At 37.2% G+C, this 17,327-nt stretch overlaps 1 protein-coding gene across 1 annotated transcript in view; it reads right to left on the reverse strand.

The window, feature by feature from the left end:
* galnt2 (UDP-N-acetyl-alpha-D-galactosamine:polypeptide N-acetylgalactosaminyltransferase 2) overlaps positions 1-17,327 on the reverse strand; it is a 181,643-nt gene that overhangs the window by 16,232 nt on the left and 148,084 nt on the right. The window contains exons 8-12 of the mRNA XM_088334829.1: positions 15,829-15,916; positions 15,528-15,615; positions 15,342-15,445; positions 9,781-9,907; positions 435-527 (exon numbers count right to left, since the gene is read on the reverse strand). Of these exons, the coding sequence (XP_088190955.1) occupies positions 435-527; positions 9,781-9,907; positions 15,342-15,445; positions 15,528-15,615; positions 15,829-15,916 (500 nt within the window). The remainder of the gene's footprint in view (positions 1-434; positions 528-9,780; positions 9,908-15,341; positions 15,446-15,527; positions 15,616-15,828; positions 15,917-17,327) is intronic.

A 17,327-nucleotide genomic window follows, 5' to 3' on the forward strand; every position in this document is an offset into this window, starting at 1 on the left:
CTGAGAGTCGATCTGTAATCTCTGTGGAACGGTTTAAATCTTGGCTTAAAAGACACTGATATTCTATGGCCTTTGAGCTACCTATATTTCATGTTGATGATGTCCATGTATTGTTTGTTGATGCCCTTGCGATATCCATTGAAGCCTGGTCATCCTGGAAGGGGAATTACCTAATGTGCGGCCCCTTCTTAAGGTTTTTTTATTTCCTCATGCTGAGGTTGAGTTTTTTCTTTGCCCTTTTGTAGGTTTTAGATTAGGGGATGGTGTGTAATAATAATAATAATAATATAATTTAAATGTAATAATAATCTGTAGACTGTAATAATTCATGCTCTGTGCAGTCCTTTAAGACCTGTAATGAGGGCTATACAAAAAAAACATGACTTAATTCATCTGATTTAAAAAGGTAATGTTTTTTGAAGATGAGCTCTTACTTTCCATACGGTACATTTCTTGCTGAAGGAACAGCGGCGTAGTAGAAGTTTTTGAACTCGTCCATCCAGACTTCAGCAGCCCTCCTTGTGTTCCTGAGACGGTAAGAAAGAACAAAAGAGCAGAGAAGATGAAAAAAGTGAGCCTGAAATTAGATGAGCGTTTTTGTGCATCTTAACAGCAATCTCGGGCAGCTGTCTTCTATTTGGACAGTCAAGTGGGGTCGTGTGTTTATTTATCTAGTTATTTCTCTCAGTGTAGGTTGCCTGGCAAAGCAGTGTTGACACAGAGCCCGGAGCCACTTGGCTATATTTACATTATTTCCTCATGTTGTCACAGACAGCTGTTGAACAGTGAGTCAGCTAGATCCATCGAAATGGCAGATGTGCTGTATTCAGGGTTTGTACGCCTTTTCATGGCCCAATTCAAAGACTTTTTAAGGACTCCCGAAACCAGTTTTTCAATTACTCCAGTACCATTGAGGAAAAAATACGTTGTGAATCAGGAATTTTGTGGTGCAAAAAATATATCTTGGGTGTGCATTCACAGACATATGATTTGTAGATCTTGAGTAAAATATGTATATTTGTTTTTGAGACAAATCTCTCCCGATATAGGTATTAAAAATGATATGTAGCTTACATTTTAGGTTACAGGATGCTCTTTTTATTACAATTCACCACTGGGAAATGCTACCTTAAATTTTTGCATTTAATTTTGGCATTATAAGATTTGTTGGGAAAGATGGCAAAAATTAGAGCATTTACAAGCACTTCACCTAAAATTCAAGCAGCTTTCAATCCTTAAAAACACAAAATTAAAATTCAAGCATTTTTAAGGATTTCAGGCACTCATGCAAACCCTGTGTATAGCGGATGATGCATACTGTCCCCATGTTTGTACAGCCTACATTCCAAAATTCCATGTTTATCTCATAGGGATTTAGTGGTAGGTGCTTAAAAAAGAATATCAAATAAAAAATAATTGTCAGAATATGTGGTTTGCATCTTAGTACAATTGAGGCAACTACAATCACATATTTATTTATAAAATGTATTGAATTATTACATTATGTCGGGCAGCAAGCCTTTGAGGTTTTATTTTTTTACCCCTTCTGGGATTTAGATAAAATGTGAGTGTCTATGTTGAAATAGACTGAAAAAACCTTTGAAAAAAGAATCCTTAGCTTCCATTTGACATTTTTCAAAAAAGTCTAGAGTTTGTACAATTCACTTCTAATTAACTGCATCTGTAGGGGTGACACAGGATGACATGTAATATTAATGAAGAGGTTCATTAGAGGAGAGCTGCATACAATGGCAGCCACTCCAGCAGCTCCCGTGTTATTTTCGATTGTTCTCAGTTATTTTCGATTGTTCTCAGCTTAGGGATGCTGCTGGAAAAGTGAATTTCCCTTCGGGGATGAATAAAGTATCTATCTATCTATCTATCTATCATTACGTCGTCAGGTTGCTATCTGAACACATTCTTCCTAACCTTCATCTCTGCAAAAAAGACAACAAAAAAAAGAGACTCTCCTGCCTATGATGGGCCAGCTCAACCTGAATACACAGCAGTGGCTGGGAGAGCAAGCAAAATGTCATCAGCTGGAGCCTTTTCATGCCTCCCTGGGGTGACCACCGGCAGACATGACGAGAGAAACTGGTCTTTCATCAACTGCAGTGCATACTACGATAACTTGCACCTTAAGCTTTGCCGGTTTCATCTTTGTCGCTAATGGTCGCATCTGTTTTTTGAGGGGGGGGGGTTGTGCTGATGTATGCAGCATTTATTTAGTCATTTTCACCAGAAACTGAATATTTCATAAAGAATTGCCCCCAGACTGTTGATAAACAGATATGTGTCTGTACAACGTCACCAGTCACTGAAATACATCATACCACATTTCATTGGAAAGCCTAAACTCTTGGGATTATATTTTTAGCTATGCTATGACCATTTCAAAATGTACTAATCACAGAAACATCACGATCAGTCTGAAACAAGATTCCCGAAAACTATAAAGCCGGCGGAACTAACCAATGACGTCCCTGGCGGTCACTAATGAGTTAAATGTTTGCAAAATCGATTTGATACATCTAGGACAATCCAGAGAATCCAACCGCGTAACATGTTTACAAAACACACAATAATGCCAAATGATAAACAAAATATTCCTAAACGCATTTCTGCTTTGCTGGACGTTTCTTGTTGAATTCGGTTTGTTTGGCTCCAAAACTACCTTGAAGATAAACAGACATGTAAAATTGTTCCCAATATGGTAGTTAGCCTCTGACCTTTTGATTGACACTACTTTCGGCCTATAGCAGGCTTTTTCTTAACAGTTCACAGCCACATTAGCCTATATGAGCCTGTTTGATAAAACGGTAATCGTCTCATGTAGCTCCGAATATCTTCAGCCAGTAGTAAGAGATTACAATGATAATTGATTGACACATTGATTAGGCTAAGAAATTCCCAACATAATTGTATGCCATTTTCTGGGGTCGTATTCATATCACAGCTGAAAATAAACGTTTGCAACGTAATTTCTGATTCATTTTTACAAACCATTATGACAGGCAATTATGCGCAATCATTGATTGATTTCTGGGAAAAGTCAAACATTTACAACTCTTTCACAATGTCTAAAAAAATGGCCAAAGTGAAATACTTATATGAAAGGTTTTAGTGTTGTAAACAGGTATCTACAAATGGCTACTTTTGGAAACGCCTAGAGTCAAGTCAAATTTATTTATATAGCCCTTAATCACAAAAATGTCTCAAAGGACTGCACAGGATTACAATGATACAATTACCTGATCTTAAACCAACATGCGGGCAAGGAACAACTCAAAACCTAAAAAAGAGAAACCTTGAGAAGTGGTATTCCCCTTCCAGGATGACCAGGGTGAATTACATTTAGCATTACCCTCATAAAAATATGTAGAATACATATAATGTTTATTTTCAGATTGTGATCAAAGTAGGTACTAGGGTGAGGCTTCAAGCTATTTTCTCACCTGTTTTCCATCTAAGATGCCCATGCTACACTCATCTGCAGGCACTCATTGAAAAAAAATGTCAGGCTAGAAAAAAAAAACCTTCGATTTAGTTTTGTTCATCTTCAGATTACTCAATGTTAGTCAGACATGAAGTGATTATTTCAGTTTGGGACAAAACTTCAAAGTACTACATTTGAAAAGCGACTAAAACAATCTATATTCTCCAAATAGTTCAATAAAATAATTGAATATACTTTGGGTACTTCTTGGAATGGGATTTTATGCAAATTTTACAGGAACTTTCAGGGGTTAATGGATTGTACTTGAATACATGGCCTCATATTACTGTATACTAAATTAATTTAAAGCATGGGTTAGGAACCCTTTTGAACCAAAGCAATATAAGCAAAATATATGTTTTTGTTTTCATCTTGTCTGCTCTTCTCTTCTTTCTTATCGTATTTTAAGTCAAAAAAGCTAATTCTTCAGTACATTTTTATTTCACTGATTGATGATTTGATCAAATCTATAAACTAATAAACTAATAATGTCAGACCCTGTGTCCGATATCAACAACTAACACTTATCATTTTCCCTCCCGCAGTTACTTAACCCTTTATTGACCCAGTATCATACAAGCCGCCTGGAATTGTTTTGTTAGGATTGAGTCATGTTGTGAGTGATTACCTTTGGCTCTTTTTTTCAAAACAACTCAAACTTTCAGTATCTGGCAATAGCTACTAAAAATATTGTTTTAAGACAATGTAATAATAGTTTATAATGAAAAACAAAACAAAAAATTGACTTTTTTTTTAGGATTATAATAAAGTAGAGACTGGAACATGAATACATTGTAAGACAACATAAATTGGAAAAAGGAACTATAAACAAAAAAAGTCTGGCTCTCTCAGTAGTCCATATTTTGTCAACTATTTTTCACGATGAGCAGTCGTTTTATATTTTTCATGTATACATGTATATAGTTTCTTAGTTTTATTCCGCTGGCAACTGTGTGGACAGCAAAGTAAGAATTTCATTGTGCAGGGAATTGTGGTTCTTTACTGTGCATATGACAATAAACACTTTGAATTTTGAATCTTATGGCCCTGTATTCTAGATGGTGAAGCAATTTCTGGAAATAGAAACGCACATCATGCATGACCCATTAGTACCTTTAGGAATCAAAAGTAATACAGTAATGTTTAAAGGATTTAAATGTTTTTTTTTTATTGATTACAGATAACAAAAATGTTCTACAAAATGCATTACTTATTATGCCCATTCTTTGTCATTTCGTGCCTGTGATTTGTCCATTGCCACACAATGGACCAATCACGGCTGTGAGATACTATTGTGAGAAGTTGCTGCCACCATGTGTGTGTTTTGGAGAACTACTTTGATTGAACTTGATTTTTTTGTAATATTCCCCCAAAGCCCGTCTTTCTCTTTAGCCCAATAGTCGCAGGATTATGGTGATATAAATAGCGCTTTCAAAACGGGGGCACTGGCACCTCCGTGGTTGTAAGAGGGTTAAAATTGTAGAGGCTCATTTTGACGCTTTTTTTCCGTAAATAATGGTTAGAGCAGGGTTCTTTTGTGTAAATGTACCAAAATACTGCAAACAAGAAGGATACAGATAAATTTACCTTTGGCGCAGAGGGCGCTGGGCAGAAAAGAGAGAGGGAAGTGCGCTATGTGTGCAAAAATCCACCCACCCAATCAAATTGCTCTGGGTGCTTGGCCTGTATTTTCAAGTATTTACAGATTGTTTTGTGGGTTTTCATCAGAGGTGGGTAGAGTAGCCAAATATTTTATTCAAGTAAAAGTACTGTTACTTCAGAATAATATTACTCAAGTAGAAGTAAAAGCAGGCATCTAAATACTTACTTGAGTGAAAGTAAAAAATTGGAGAAAAAATTACTCGTATTGAGCAACTGTAGCAATGTCATATTTATTGACTTTTTTAAAAACAGCTAATCAGATTATCAAATTATCAAAGTACATCCAATCAACAAAAAACATTTAATTCAAAAGTAGATTAAAATAATCAACGCAAATTCAAGTGACTAAAAATAAATAAATAATAAAAATAGTATAAATCAAATAAATAAATTAAGCACATGTAGCATCAAGTAGCACATTTAAAGCCCCAATACTTATCTTAACAGGCTCAAACCCATGAGACATTGTATATTGTAGCTGGTGTTTCGCACCCTTTTTTAGGGAGAACATTCTTTTGATGTGAGGCCAGGGATCAGTGGCGGTTTTACACTAAATAACTCCCTGGGCGAGACCACAGCCAATCACCCCCCCTTCCCCCAAAATATGAATACACGTTATACAAAAAAGTGGCGAATATTTATAAAAAAATGCTTAAGTAATAAATGCAAATACACTATATGCATACAAATGGCAAATATTTATCAAAAACTGTGAAGAAAACAATAATATAAAATAACAAAATAGACTTATATTCTTAATCAGCAAATCACACAATCACACAAATTTGAAAACACACTAAATAAAATGTAGTTGTATAATGAAAAGAAATCAAACCAAAATCTGACATTTATGGCTTTCCTTGATGCAAAATAATCAATAATATCGTCAGAAGCGATCTGCTCCCCTATTTCGAGATTAATGGTGATTACAGGATGGACATTCACCTCCATACTACACAGTCCAGAAAATGCATAGCTTGTATTTTCAAAGTTAAGAATAATGTGCATCATTTGGAAGACTTAAGCCGCCAACTAATTATTTTATGTATAGTAATACAGTGAATACTCCTTAAGCATTTTTTGATTTACTATTATCATTCCTTTTTTTCCTTGTTTGTTGTTGTTGTTTCGGTTTGTTTGGTTATTATGTTTTGGTATTTCAGATGCGTGTATGTTTGGGGAGGTTGCTTCTTTATGAATATTGAATATATTGTATGATTGAGAATATTAAATATCACAAGTTTTTATTATCTTTCTTTTCTCTGCAATGGGGAAAAAAACAAAACCATGTACGACCTGTTATGTTAAACGATTTTGTCTTTAAAAAAAAAAAAAATCCTCCCTATGCATATCACAAAATCTCCTCCAGCTGCTCATTTTTAGAGAGCCAGTCAGAGGTGAACTTTCCCCCTTGCGCCTCTCCCTTTCGCTTTTCCTCGCTCGCACAGCCTGAGTGTCAGTCTCTGGATACCTTGGAAGCAAACAGGGGTGTCAGAGCTGAAACAAAGGGGGCGCCCATTTGACAAGAGGCAAAGTCGTATGTTGCTAGATAAACAGAAACCATTTTGCGGCGCACATTTATTATCATATATATATTTTTAAGATCTTGTGCCACCCCTCATGTGTCACGGAAAAAATGCCGCACCATGCCTAAAAACCCATGCCTAAAAGCACCACTGCCAGCGGTGCTCTTCCTTTTCAATGCTTTCATAGTCTGTATTGCTTAGCGATTTATTGCTTTATCTCTCCTTTTTCATTTTTCTCTTTCACTTTCTCTCTCTTCCATTCTGTTTCTCCTTCTCTCTTTCTCAATGTCTCTCTCTGTTCTCTTTCTCTATATCTTTCTCTTTTTCATCTGTCTTTTCCGTCTTTTGCTTTTTTTTTCTGTTGTTTTTAATTTCTGTCGATCCCCCAATTTGGTTCTCGCTGTTCACGCTTTCCCGTGTTCTCTTTATTTTTATTTTATTTTATTTCCGTCTTTCTCTCTCTCTCCTTCTCTCGCATGTCTCTTTCTCTCCTTACTCTGAAAGTCCGGCCCTCAATGGAGTTTTTTTTCTACCCTTTGGCCCACAGGCTAAACAGAGTTTGACACCTATGCATGTGGGGCACATAAGCAGCGGGTAAATACTGGTTACAGTTGTCATTTAATGCATGGTCAGCGCACTTGAGAAGGTTTTTTACATTTCTATTATTTTGCACCTCAAGTCATGTCTTTGTTGGGCTTTGGAACAACTTCAAATAAAAACAAAAAGATTGATGTTCATATATTATTTAAGAAGTAAGGTTTATTTTGGAACTTGGTAAACTTCATGAACTTGGTTAACTTCATGAACAATACTGGAAAAAGTCGTTTTAGAAAGTCTAGAAAAAAAAAGGTAAAACAAAATCATGTTTTTAAGTCAAATTATCGGGTTACAATTTTAACATTATGCTAATTTTCTATGTCTTTATGAGGTAGTTTTTGTATATAAAAAGAAGTAAATAAAAATACAAATTGTACATATTTGGAAATAAATGTGCTCATTTCAATTTGATTAGAAACTATTTTGTTCTTATTTTAGTACAACAAGAAAATTGAGTAAAAATAGCAAAATAGCTTGGCAACAGAACATAACTTAATTTTTGGATGTAAATGTTGCTCTGACCCGTTTTCTGAAAATAGACATAGAAAAGTAGCATTAAAATGCTTTAAAAGAAAATCATCTGATGTTTTGCAAAAACAAGATATGTTGAGGCATTTTCATTTCACCCCGCAACTGTTGAAATAAATATTGCCCCAACAGACTCGTATTAAAATATGTCAATGTTAATTTACTAAAGGTATCATCTGTTATGTTTACATTTTTTCCCTTCTAAAAGTGGCCACGGGTGAGTTGAATTTCCATGCACAGAACAAGTGAGTTCTCTAGTTAAAGGGACAGTGTGTAATATTAAGTGCTTTCTTGTGTTAGAAAAAAACTTTAATTTGAATACTAGATAAAACATACCGGAACTATTGGACCATTGTTAATTTTCATTAAAAAAAAGTTATAGGTGAAGAAATTGTATTTGTTTTATAAAGTGGAATCCCTACCCAAGATCGCTGCCATGTCTGTTTTGCGACTTGTCGCTACACTGTGCATTGGTTTTTGTTCACATTAGACTATAGAGTGCCATCTAGTGGTCAAATATTACACAACAAGGCTTTTAAGTGACAAACACTATTAACCTTTTAGTTTTCGACACACCGAAAAGAACGAAAGTTTCACTTGGCACAGCTTCTAACATGCAACGGCTGACACTGCAAAGGCTGCTCATTTCATTAAGCACATCTAATGAGATGAGAAAATCTTAATGACTATGTAATGGATGAGTGCAAATTATGTTACCGTTGAATATTAGGACTATAATTAAATGTCGTCTTCAGCCGCTGAACATTAACAGCTAATAAAGTCACACCCTCAAACTACATAGTGTAATTCTTTAACCCCGTCCCGCTCCTGTAAAATTTGCCTAAAATCCCAATCAAAGACGTTACCCAAAGTAAATTGAATGCTGTTCTTGAACCGTTTGGAGAATATAAATGCTTTTGGTCTATTTTGAAAGGAAAGACTACAAAGTTTGTCAACAAAATGAAATAATCACTGCAAAATATACTTACATTGAGAAATCTGACTTGAAACACACAGAAAAAGTTTTTTCTTGCCTGAATTTTGTTCTGCCATTAAATGCCTGCAAATGAGTGTAGCATGGGCATCTTAGCTGGAAAACAGGTCAGACAATTGCTTGAAGCCTTACCCGAATACCTTACCTGTCAACCTGTACGTTTTTTTTATGCATTTTAAGACGAGTACGACGTACAAGGAAATCTGTACGGAAAAACGCAAATTTGTCAATCGCATGCGCCTGCCGACTGGGGATTTCCCGTAATGCATCATTCCGAGAAAAAAATAAAATAAAAAAAATAAAGTGTACGATTATGTTGTATTTTGGATGGGAAAATACGACAGTTTGTACGGGCATGGAACCGTGGAGGTTCACAGGTATGCAATACCTTGTCAAATTTTATCACAATCTGAAAAACTAAACAGTGTATTAAAACATTTTTCTGTTAATTGTTTAAGGGAATTTATGGAGCCAAACAGACGGTTCACGACAAAGATCGTCAAACGATAAAGAAATGCTTCTGGCGGATTATTATTTTTTAATCTGTCCGCATTATCGTGTGTTTGAGTAAATAATTTTACACGTTTAGATTCAATGGAATTTCGTGAATTTACATTCACACCATATTTGTGGGGAATCGTGTCATGTTTAAGTTTCCAGTGCTTTTGGGTGAGCTATCCAGTCTTTAAATTTTTTTGTATCTCGTTTCAGACTGACAGTGGATTTTTTCTGTGATGAGTATTGAAATTGAGTATTTAATTGGTCATCATATCTTGAATCCCAAGAGTTTAAAAGCTTTTAATTGATATGTGGCATGACGTATTTCAGTGACTTGTGACATCGTAAAGACGCGACTTTGTTTATCAATGTAACGACGGCCAGCCGATTATCAATAAGGGGTTAAACATAAAAGTGATGATCATTAAAGTTGATGCAGCAATAGTAGCTTAAGGTTTAATGTATGGGCAGTGTGTCACCTTGCAAAGACAGTGCCGCTACCACCAGGGAAAGTGTACGGGTGTTGCTTCCTGAAAACGTGTCCCACACGGCTGCAAGGGATGATTTCCAGACTTCCTCCGCACTGCCAGACACGAAATGAGATCTCTGAAACGCAACAAAAGTGGGCCAATAAAAAAAACATTGGATTATTATACGAGCTATCAGCGCCTTATAAATGTCGGCAGCGCCGCGGCAGAGTTAAACTCACATTCTATTCATTGAAATGTAAGATCAAATACATAATAATAATAATAATTTCCTTTGTATTGTCATTCTTTGTAACAATGTACACAGAACGAAATGTCGATACACCTGACCCGTTGTAGCGAGTCGGTGCAGCCGCAGCCAGAGGGCGCCGCCATTATACCAATTAGGTATGTGTCGGTCGAGGCGCGAACCAGCGACCTCCCAGTCTCAAAGCCGGCACACTACCATCTAGGCTACTGAGCATGTGTAATTCGCAATTTCACTTCATTAAAAATATAATTATGGCAAATTCAACTGTCAGATATCTGCTTGCTCGAGACAAATTCCCAATCTAAAATTAATTCGAACAAAAAAATAAAAGGGAGAAAGACTTTATGGTAATATGTTTAGGGATAAACTACAACAGAGAGTGTAAACTACAGGCATGAAAATGAGTCGGGGCTTAAAAAGGTGAGAAGGGTCTGAGGAAAATACCGAAATCATTTGTGTATAACGCGCACCCCTATTTTTGATCAAAAATAAAAATATAAAATTTTGTTTGACTTGCCATGATACAAATCATTTATTGACAATAATTTACACAATACCAACATTACATTTACAATGTATCTATGTTATGTCCTTCAAAGTCCCATTTATCATCACATACAGTGAATAAGTAATTGAACACCTTTCTATTTTGCCATTTGTCCCACTTAGAAATCATGAAATCATCTGAAATTTTCATTGTAGGTGCATGTTCACTGTGAGAGAGATAAACTAAAAAGAAAAATCCAGAAATCTCAATGCATGATTTTTGAACCATTTATTCGTGTGATACAGCTGCAAATAAGTACATGTATTCGAACACCTGTGTATCATCCAGAATTCTGACCTTGAAAGACCTGTTGGTCCACCCATTAGAAGTCCACCTGCACTCCCTGTATCATCCTGAATAAAACGCACCTGTTTGAGGGAGGCAGTAGCTCGGGAGGTAGAGCACTCGTCTTGGGATCAAGGGATCCCAGTTCGAATCCCGGCTTGTCCGTGTTACATGTCGAAGTGTCCTTGGGTAAGACACTGAACCCCTAATACCCCCAATAAGCAGGTTAGCGTCTTACATGGCTGCAATACAAGGCCGCTATTGGGAAATGTGGAGCACATTGTAAAGTGCTTTGGGAAGTCATTGACTTGAAAAGCGCTATATAAATGCAGATCATTTCAGATAATTTCATGTCGTTAGCTGCATAAAGACACATGTTCTCCCCATACAATCAGTAAGTCTTTAACATGGAGAAGACCAAATAGCTGTCTAAAGACACCAGAGACAAAATTGTAAACCTCCACAAGGCTGGAAAGGGCTACAGAGCAATTGCCAAGTAGCTTGGTGAAAAAAGGTCCACTGTTGAAGCATTCATTGGAAAATGGAAGAAGCTAAACATGACGGTCAATCTCAATCTGAGTGGAGCCCCAAGCAAAATATCACCTCGTGGGGTCTCAATGATTCTAAGAAAGGTAAGGAATCAGACCAGAACTACACAACAGGAGATGGTCAATAACCTGAAAAGAGCTGGGACCACTGTTTCCAAGGTTACTGTTGGTAATGCACTAAGACATCATGCTTTGAAATCATGCATGGCACGAAAGGTTCCCATGCTTAAAGCAGCACAGGTCAAGGCCCGTCTTGAGTTTGCAAATGACCATTTGGATGATACAGAGGAGTTATAGTAGAAGGTTTTGTGGTCAGATGAGACCAAAATATAACTTTTTGGTCATAATTTCACTAAGCGTGTTTGGAGGAAGAAGAACGAAGAGTACAAGCCGAAGAACACCACTCCTACTGTGAAGCATGGGGGCGGAGGTAGCAATATGCTTTGGGGGTGTTTTTTTTGCACATGGGACAGGACGAGTGCACTGCATTAAAGAGAGGATGACTGGGGCCGTGTATTGTGAGATTTTAGGGAACAACCTCCTTCCCTCAGTCACAGCATTGAAGATGGGTCGTGGCTGGCTCTTCCAACATGACAACGAACCAAAGCACAGAGCCAGGAAAAGCAAGGAGTGGCTCCATAAGAAGCCAGTCTCCAGACCTGAACCCAATCAAAAATATTGGAGGGAGCTCAAACTCCGTGTTTCTCAGCGACAGCCCAGAAAACTGACTGATCTAGAAAAGATTTGTGTGGAGGAGTGGGCCAAGATCCCTCCTGCAGTGTGTGCAAACCTGGTGAAAGACTACAGGAAACGTTGGACCTCTGTAATAGCAAACAAAGGCTAGAGTACCAAATATTAACATTATTTTCTCAGGTGTTAAAATACTTATTTGCAGCTATATCACACAAATAAATCGTTAAAAAAAATGCATCGTGATTTCTGGATTTTTCTTCCTAGGTTATCTCTCTCACAGTGGACATGCACCAAAGATAAAAGTTTCAGACCCCTCCATGATTTCGAAGAGGGACAAATAGCAAAATATCAGGGTGTTCAAATACCTTTCTTCACTGTACACCAAAGAATTCTTTCCCTCGTTGTGCTTTTTTTGCATTTATTTATATATCAGGACGACTTTGTTTTCTTAATTCTGTCACATTTGTCCGTTGTACGGTGAATAAAAATACAGGATTCGTACACCTTTTTCATGGCCAAATTATAGCATTTTTCCAGCACTTTCAAGGCCACTTTCTCAATTTTTTTTCAGTACCTTCATATAAGAAGAAATCCAGCACCGATCAGAAAAGGTATTTTCTTTTTGTTGACTTTGATGAATAATAAAGTCGCTATCTTGCTGATAGTACAAACATTGAGCTATTTTGAGCTGTTCCGATCTATGATGTTTTTTTGTCAATGGGCTGCTATACACTGACATGAATTCTGGCATCAACAATGGATGAGCAGCTTGGCTACGTCACACTGAAATGGGCTTGATAGTTATTTGGTAGTAATTGACTTCAAAACGGAAGACCAAAAAAAAGTACTGTCAGTATTAAAAATATATGAGACCGGTAAAATATTTTTATAAGGACTTTTCTAGAGGAAAAATTCACACAAACCCTTGCTCAAGTACATAGTTTTGGAACCATGTTCTACAGGGAGGTGACATAATTGTCCGCCATCTTGGTGATGAGCCAAATCTGGACTCATTTCAATAATATTGATGCTCCAAAGCAAAGTGCGTTCAATCTCTCAATCTTAGAAACTGCTGATCTTTTGCCTTCAGTGTTATTTATTTTAATTTATTTTCAATGTTTTTCAGAGATGATCTGTGTCTAAACTGCCTGAAGATGCCTGGGATGGGTTTCAGCACCCCCGCGACTATACTGAGAAAAAGCAGTGCAGATAATAGATAAGGGGTGGCGAACACGCGGCTCTAGAGCCGCATGCGGCTCTTGGCCAATAAGAATGCGGCATATTTTCTATGTACTGTGGCTCTTTGCTTCGTTTCAGGTTTAGTTTTTTCCCCCTCTTAAAACACACTTGAATCCATCAGAGTTAATCACAAATAATAAATAATATTTTGAAATTAATTTGGCAGATTTGTTGTTTTTATGCTGCTCACAACACATAATTGACTGCCAATCATCTGCGTAAGTTAGGTTTAATGCCAGTGTAGTGCCTAAATCCGACTCCCCTGCAAAATCCTCCTCCCCTCGCGTGAACGCTGCTGTGTTAACTCTGGCTAAGGTGCATTTGATGTGTGTATTGAGGGTGGACACTTTCCTTGAAATCAACACAAGAACAATACTTGTATTGTAAGAAGAGGAGTGTGTTATGGGAAATAATGTTTTTAATTGTGTGTGTTTGTGTGTGTCTGTCGGTCATGGCAGGTCAGTGTGTGGTGTGGCTCTTTGACTCTCAGTTAAAAATTTCGGCTCTTTGTATCAAACTTGTTTGCCACCCCTGGTATATAACGTTTTTTCAATGAATTTGTCTTGCTCTATCGATTCTTTCCGCATGATTTTATATCAGTTTTTGAAATCTAATTCTGGAGAGTCCAAATACCTCAATTGGTTGTGAATATGAGAGTTCTAATAAAATCCTCCTCCCCTCGCGTGAACGCTGCCGTGTTAACTCTGGCTAAGGTGCATTTGATGTGTGTATTGAGGGTGGACACTTTCCTTGAAATCAACACAAGAACAATACTTGTTGTATTGTAAAAAGAGGAGTGTGTTATGGGAAATAATGTTTTTAATTGTGTGTGTGTGTGTGTGTGTGTGTGTGTGTGTGTGTGTGTGTGTGTGTGTGTGTGTCTGTCATGGCAGGTCAGTGCGTGGTGTGGCTCTTTGACTCTCACAGTTAAAAATTTTGGCTCTGTGTCAAACTTGTTTGCCACCCCTGTAATAGATGGATGGATGAATTGTTAACAGTTCTATTTTTACTTCATTGCTTTGCATTACCAGGGATTATGTGTCGTTTTTCGAATTCTAAATCTTTTGTGTGTGTGAAAAGCCAAAACAGTTTTGTCTTTAATTTTTTTTATAGATATGTGAATATTTTCATTTATATTTTGTCTTTTTTCATGGATCCTCTGAAATTACTATTTACCAAATAATTCGGTGCATTTACTAAATCACATGGTGCATGTTTTATTATCATTGATAATATATAATTAAAACAACTAAAAATCTGAGGAGCCGTTTGGGAGACGGAAGAGTCAGTGTTCTAAATAGAGCTGCCCTCTTGGGTGCGACCAGTAGGGGGCTGAGTTGGATGCGACCAGTGGGGGGCGGTGACGCTTCACATGACAACACCATAATAACAAGCCACCAGAGCAGGTGTTTCGGCGTCATTTACACAAGCTTTCTTTTCCATTTTTTTTCTTCATTTATTGCGTGGTCTATTTAGTCAGACTGCCACAAAACTTGGTATCGGCAACAATTTCAAGTACTTTAACGAAAATTCAAACATCAGACACAGACACAACATTAAATTCAAGCATTTTCAAGGATTTCAAGCACCTGTGCAAACCCTGAAAATAGTGTGATAATGAAATAAAATCGAATTTGCGTTACGCACAAAAATACGAAGAGTACTCCTGCTCGCGCAAACTATACTTATTTTTATTCAAACACACCAATAAACACGCCTGATCCACTTTGGGAAATCTCACAATACCCCTCCCAACCTCAAAAGATTTTCTCCCCAGATCTATACAATTACCGTAGATCACCCTTTATGACTTCTAAACAGGGAATTTTTCCTAAAGTTGAGTGATTTCCTTGCCTGAAATTAAGCTTTTTTTTCAGAAAAATATAAACCATTCCAAAAACGGCAGTGAATCAATCCCAAATAACAGTATATTTCACTGTGTATATCTAATGATATATATATATCTTGCATTTACATAAACTTCACTCACCCAGATTTTCTCCGCCCCAAACATCCATCATCATGTCATATTTCCCCAAAATCTCAAAGTATTCCTTATCCATGACAAACAGACCTCCTGCTATCATGGGGGTCCTACAACAGGAAAGGAAACAATCTTGGTTAAAAGTCAAACAGTATTTCATAATTTGATGGTGATAGAAGTTTTGTGCCTTACTTAATGGGGGCGATAGGATTGCCTTGTCTTGCCCGTCTTTGGTCCAGAGTCATGTAATCCCATTTGAACACCAAATTCCAGTCAAAACCTATAAATAGACAATACGTTAATTAGAGTGTAGTTTGTTAAATGTACGTTACATTGTTATGTTACTTTATGAAGACAGCCCGGCATCCAAGTAGTAACTTTTGCCGTATTGAAAGACATATGAAGAGTATGCAAAATGTGCTTTATAGAGATTCATATGTGACATTTTTAGTGATGCCAAAAGTAAACTCTAGATAATTTTATGCTGCTGTACCTCCTTTGAGATCAGCTGAGGCTCCCACATACTGGAAGTTGTCCATGTTGATGACATCAATAATGGGAGACACTACTCTAGTTTTATCCTGGAAAAGATAGACAAACATAATTTCAATGTGCACCATAAGATAAATACTTTTTCAATTTAACAAATGTTGAACAAATGTTTTGAAGACATTATCCCCATCAATCCGTATTACAGATAAACTTACATTCAAGATTAAAGCAAAGGTGGTTGAATCTTGTGTGTTCTGCTACTTGCACATATTTAAGCTGATTCATCATATCTTGAATTGATCAAGACGAATTGAGTTAACTACATCCAGCTTGTTTGTAACTTAAAAGTTATACGATGTATAACTTAAACTCTAGATGTTGCTGTATTGTGTAGTGCAGCATTTCGCCATTTGATACAGTACATGCTTAGTCAGACCACTTAATTAGCTTCTTCACATTTGTATTATTTTGCGTCTCAACCCATGTCTTTGTTGGGATATATATTTATAAAGTAGATAGATAGATAGATAGATAGATAGATAGATACTTTATTCATCCCCGTAGGGAAATTCACACTTCCAGCAGTCTACCCCGTTGTTTATTAACAGATTAACATGATGCCCGAGGGTGCTTGTAGCGGAGTGGATGACGTCACGCCAGTCCAAAAGTTCGACATTCCTGCGGCAGATGGAAATCTTTTCTTTGTGAGAATCCAGGGATACACCACCTCGTGTTAGCAAGTCCGCCTCCTCTCCGATTCCCCCCGGCTTTCATGTCTCTGTTTAGCGACGTTGAAGCCGGATTTCTCCAGGTGGCTCCGGGTGGCTACACGTTAGCGTCCGGAATGCTAAACGTGAGCCACGTTTCCGCAAAACACAGCAACTGCGCTCCCTGTGCGCTTCGATGTATTTCAAAAAGCACTCGATGATCATATTTGGTCGTGAGTTCGCATTTACCATGATTACGGATGGTACCGAAGACTTATAACGCCGCTAGCCGCTTCGCTAGCTTCGGCTTTTCTTCCACCATGGGCCCCTTCATCACGCCGGCACGAGAATTCCTCAGGGCAAGGAGTTCAAATACACGCATTTCTTGTGCGTTGAAACCCATGTCCATAGGATAGAAGTAATCCATAGTGTAGTTGTCAAAACGGGAAGAAAAAACACCGAAGATAGGAGCAGACAATAAAACAACAGGGGCAGCTGCTGGAAAAGGCAGCCGCTCTTGGCAGCGCCGCTTTGATCTGGCCTTTTAACTACATGAACAACACTGAAAGTAGTTTCAGACAGTCTAGCAAAAAAAAACAAACGTAAAACAAATACATATGTATGTACATGCGTACGTAAACTAAAACTAAAAATACAAAAATCACAATGCATATATGTATATGTATATATGTATTTATATATTTATACATATATATATAGATATACATATATATATATATATATACCGTATTTTCCGCACTATAAGGCGCACCTAAAAGTCTTAATTTTTTTC

The sequence above is a fragment of the Urocampus carinirostris genome, chromosome 4, assembly GCF_059441175.1.
Source record: "Urocampus carinirostris isolate Australia breed hairy pipefish chromosome 4, RoL_Ucar_1.0, whole genome shotgun sequence".
In the NCBI taxonomy this organism is placed as follows: Eukaryota; Metazoa; Chordata; class Actinopteri; order Syngnathiformes; family Syngnathidae; genus Urocampus; species Urocampus carinirostris.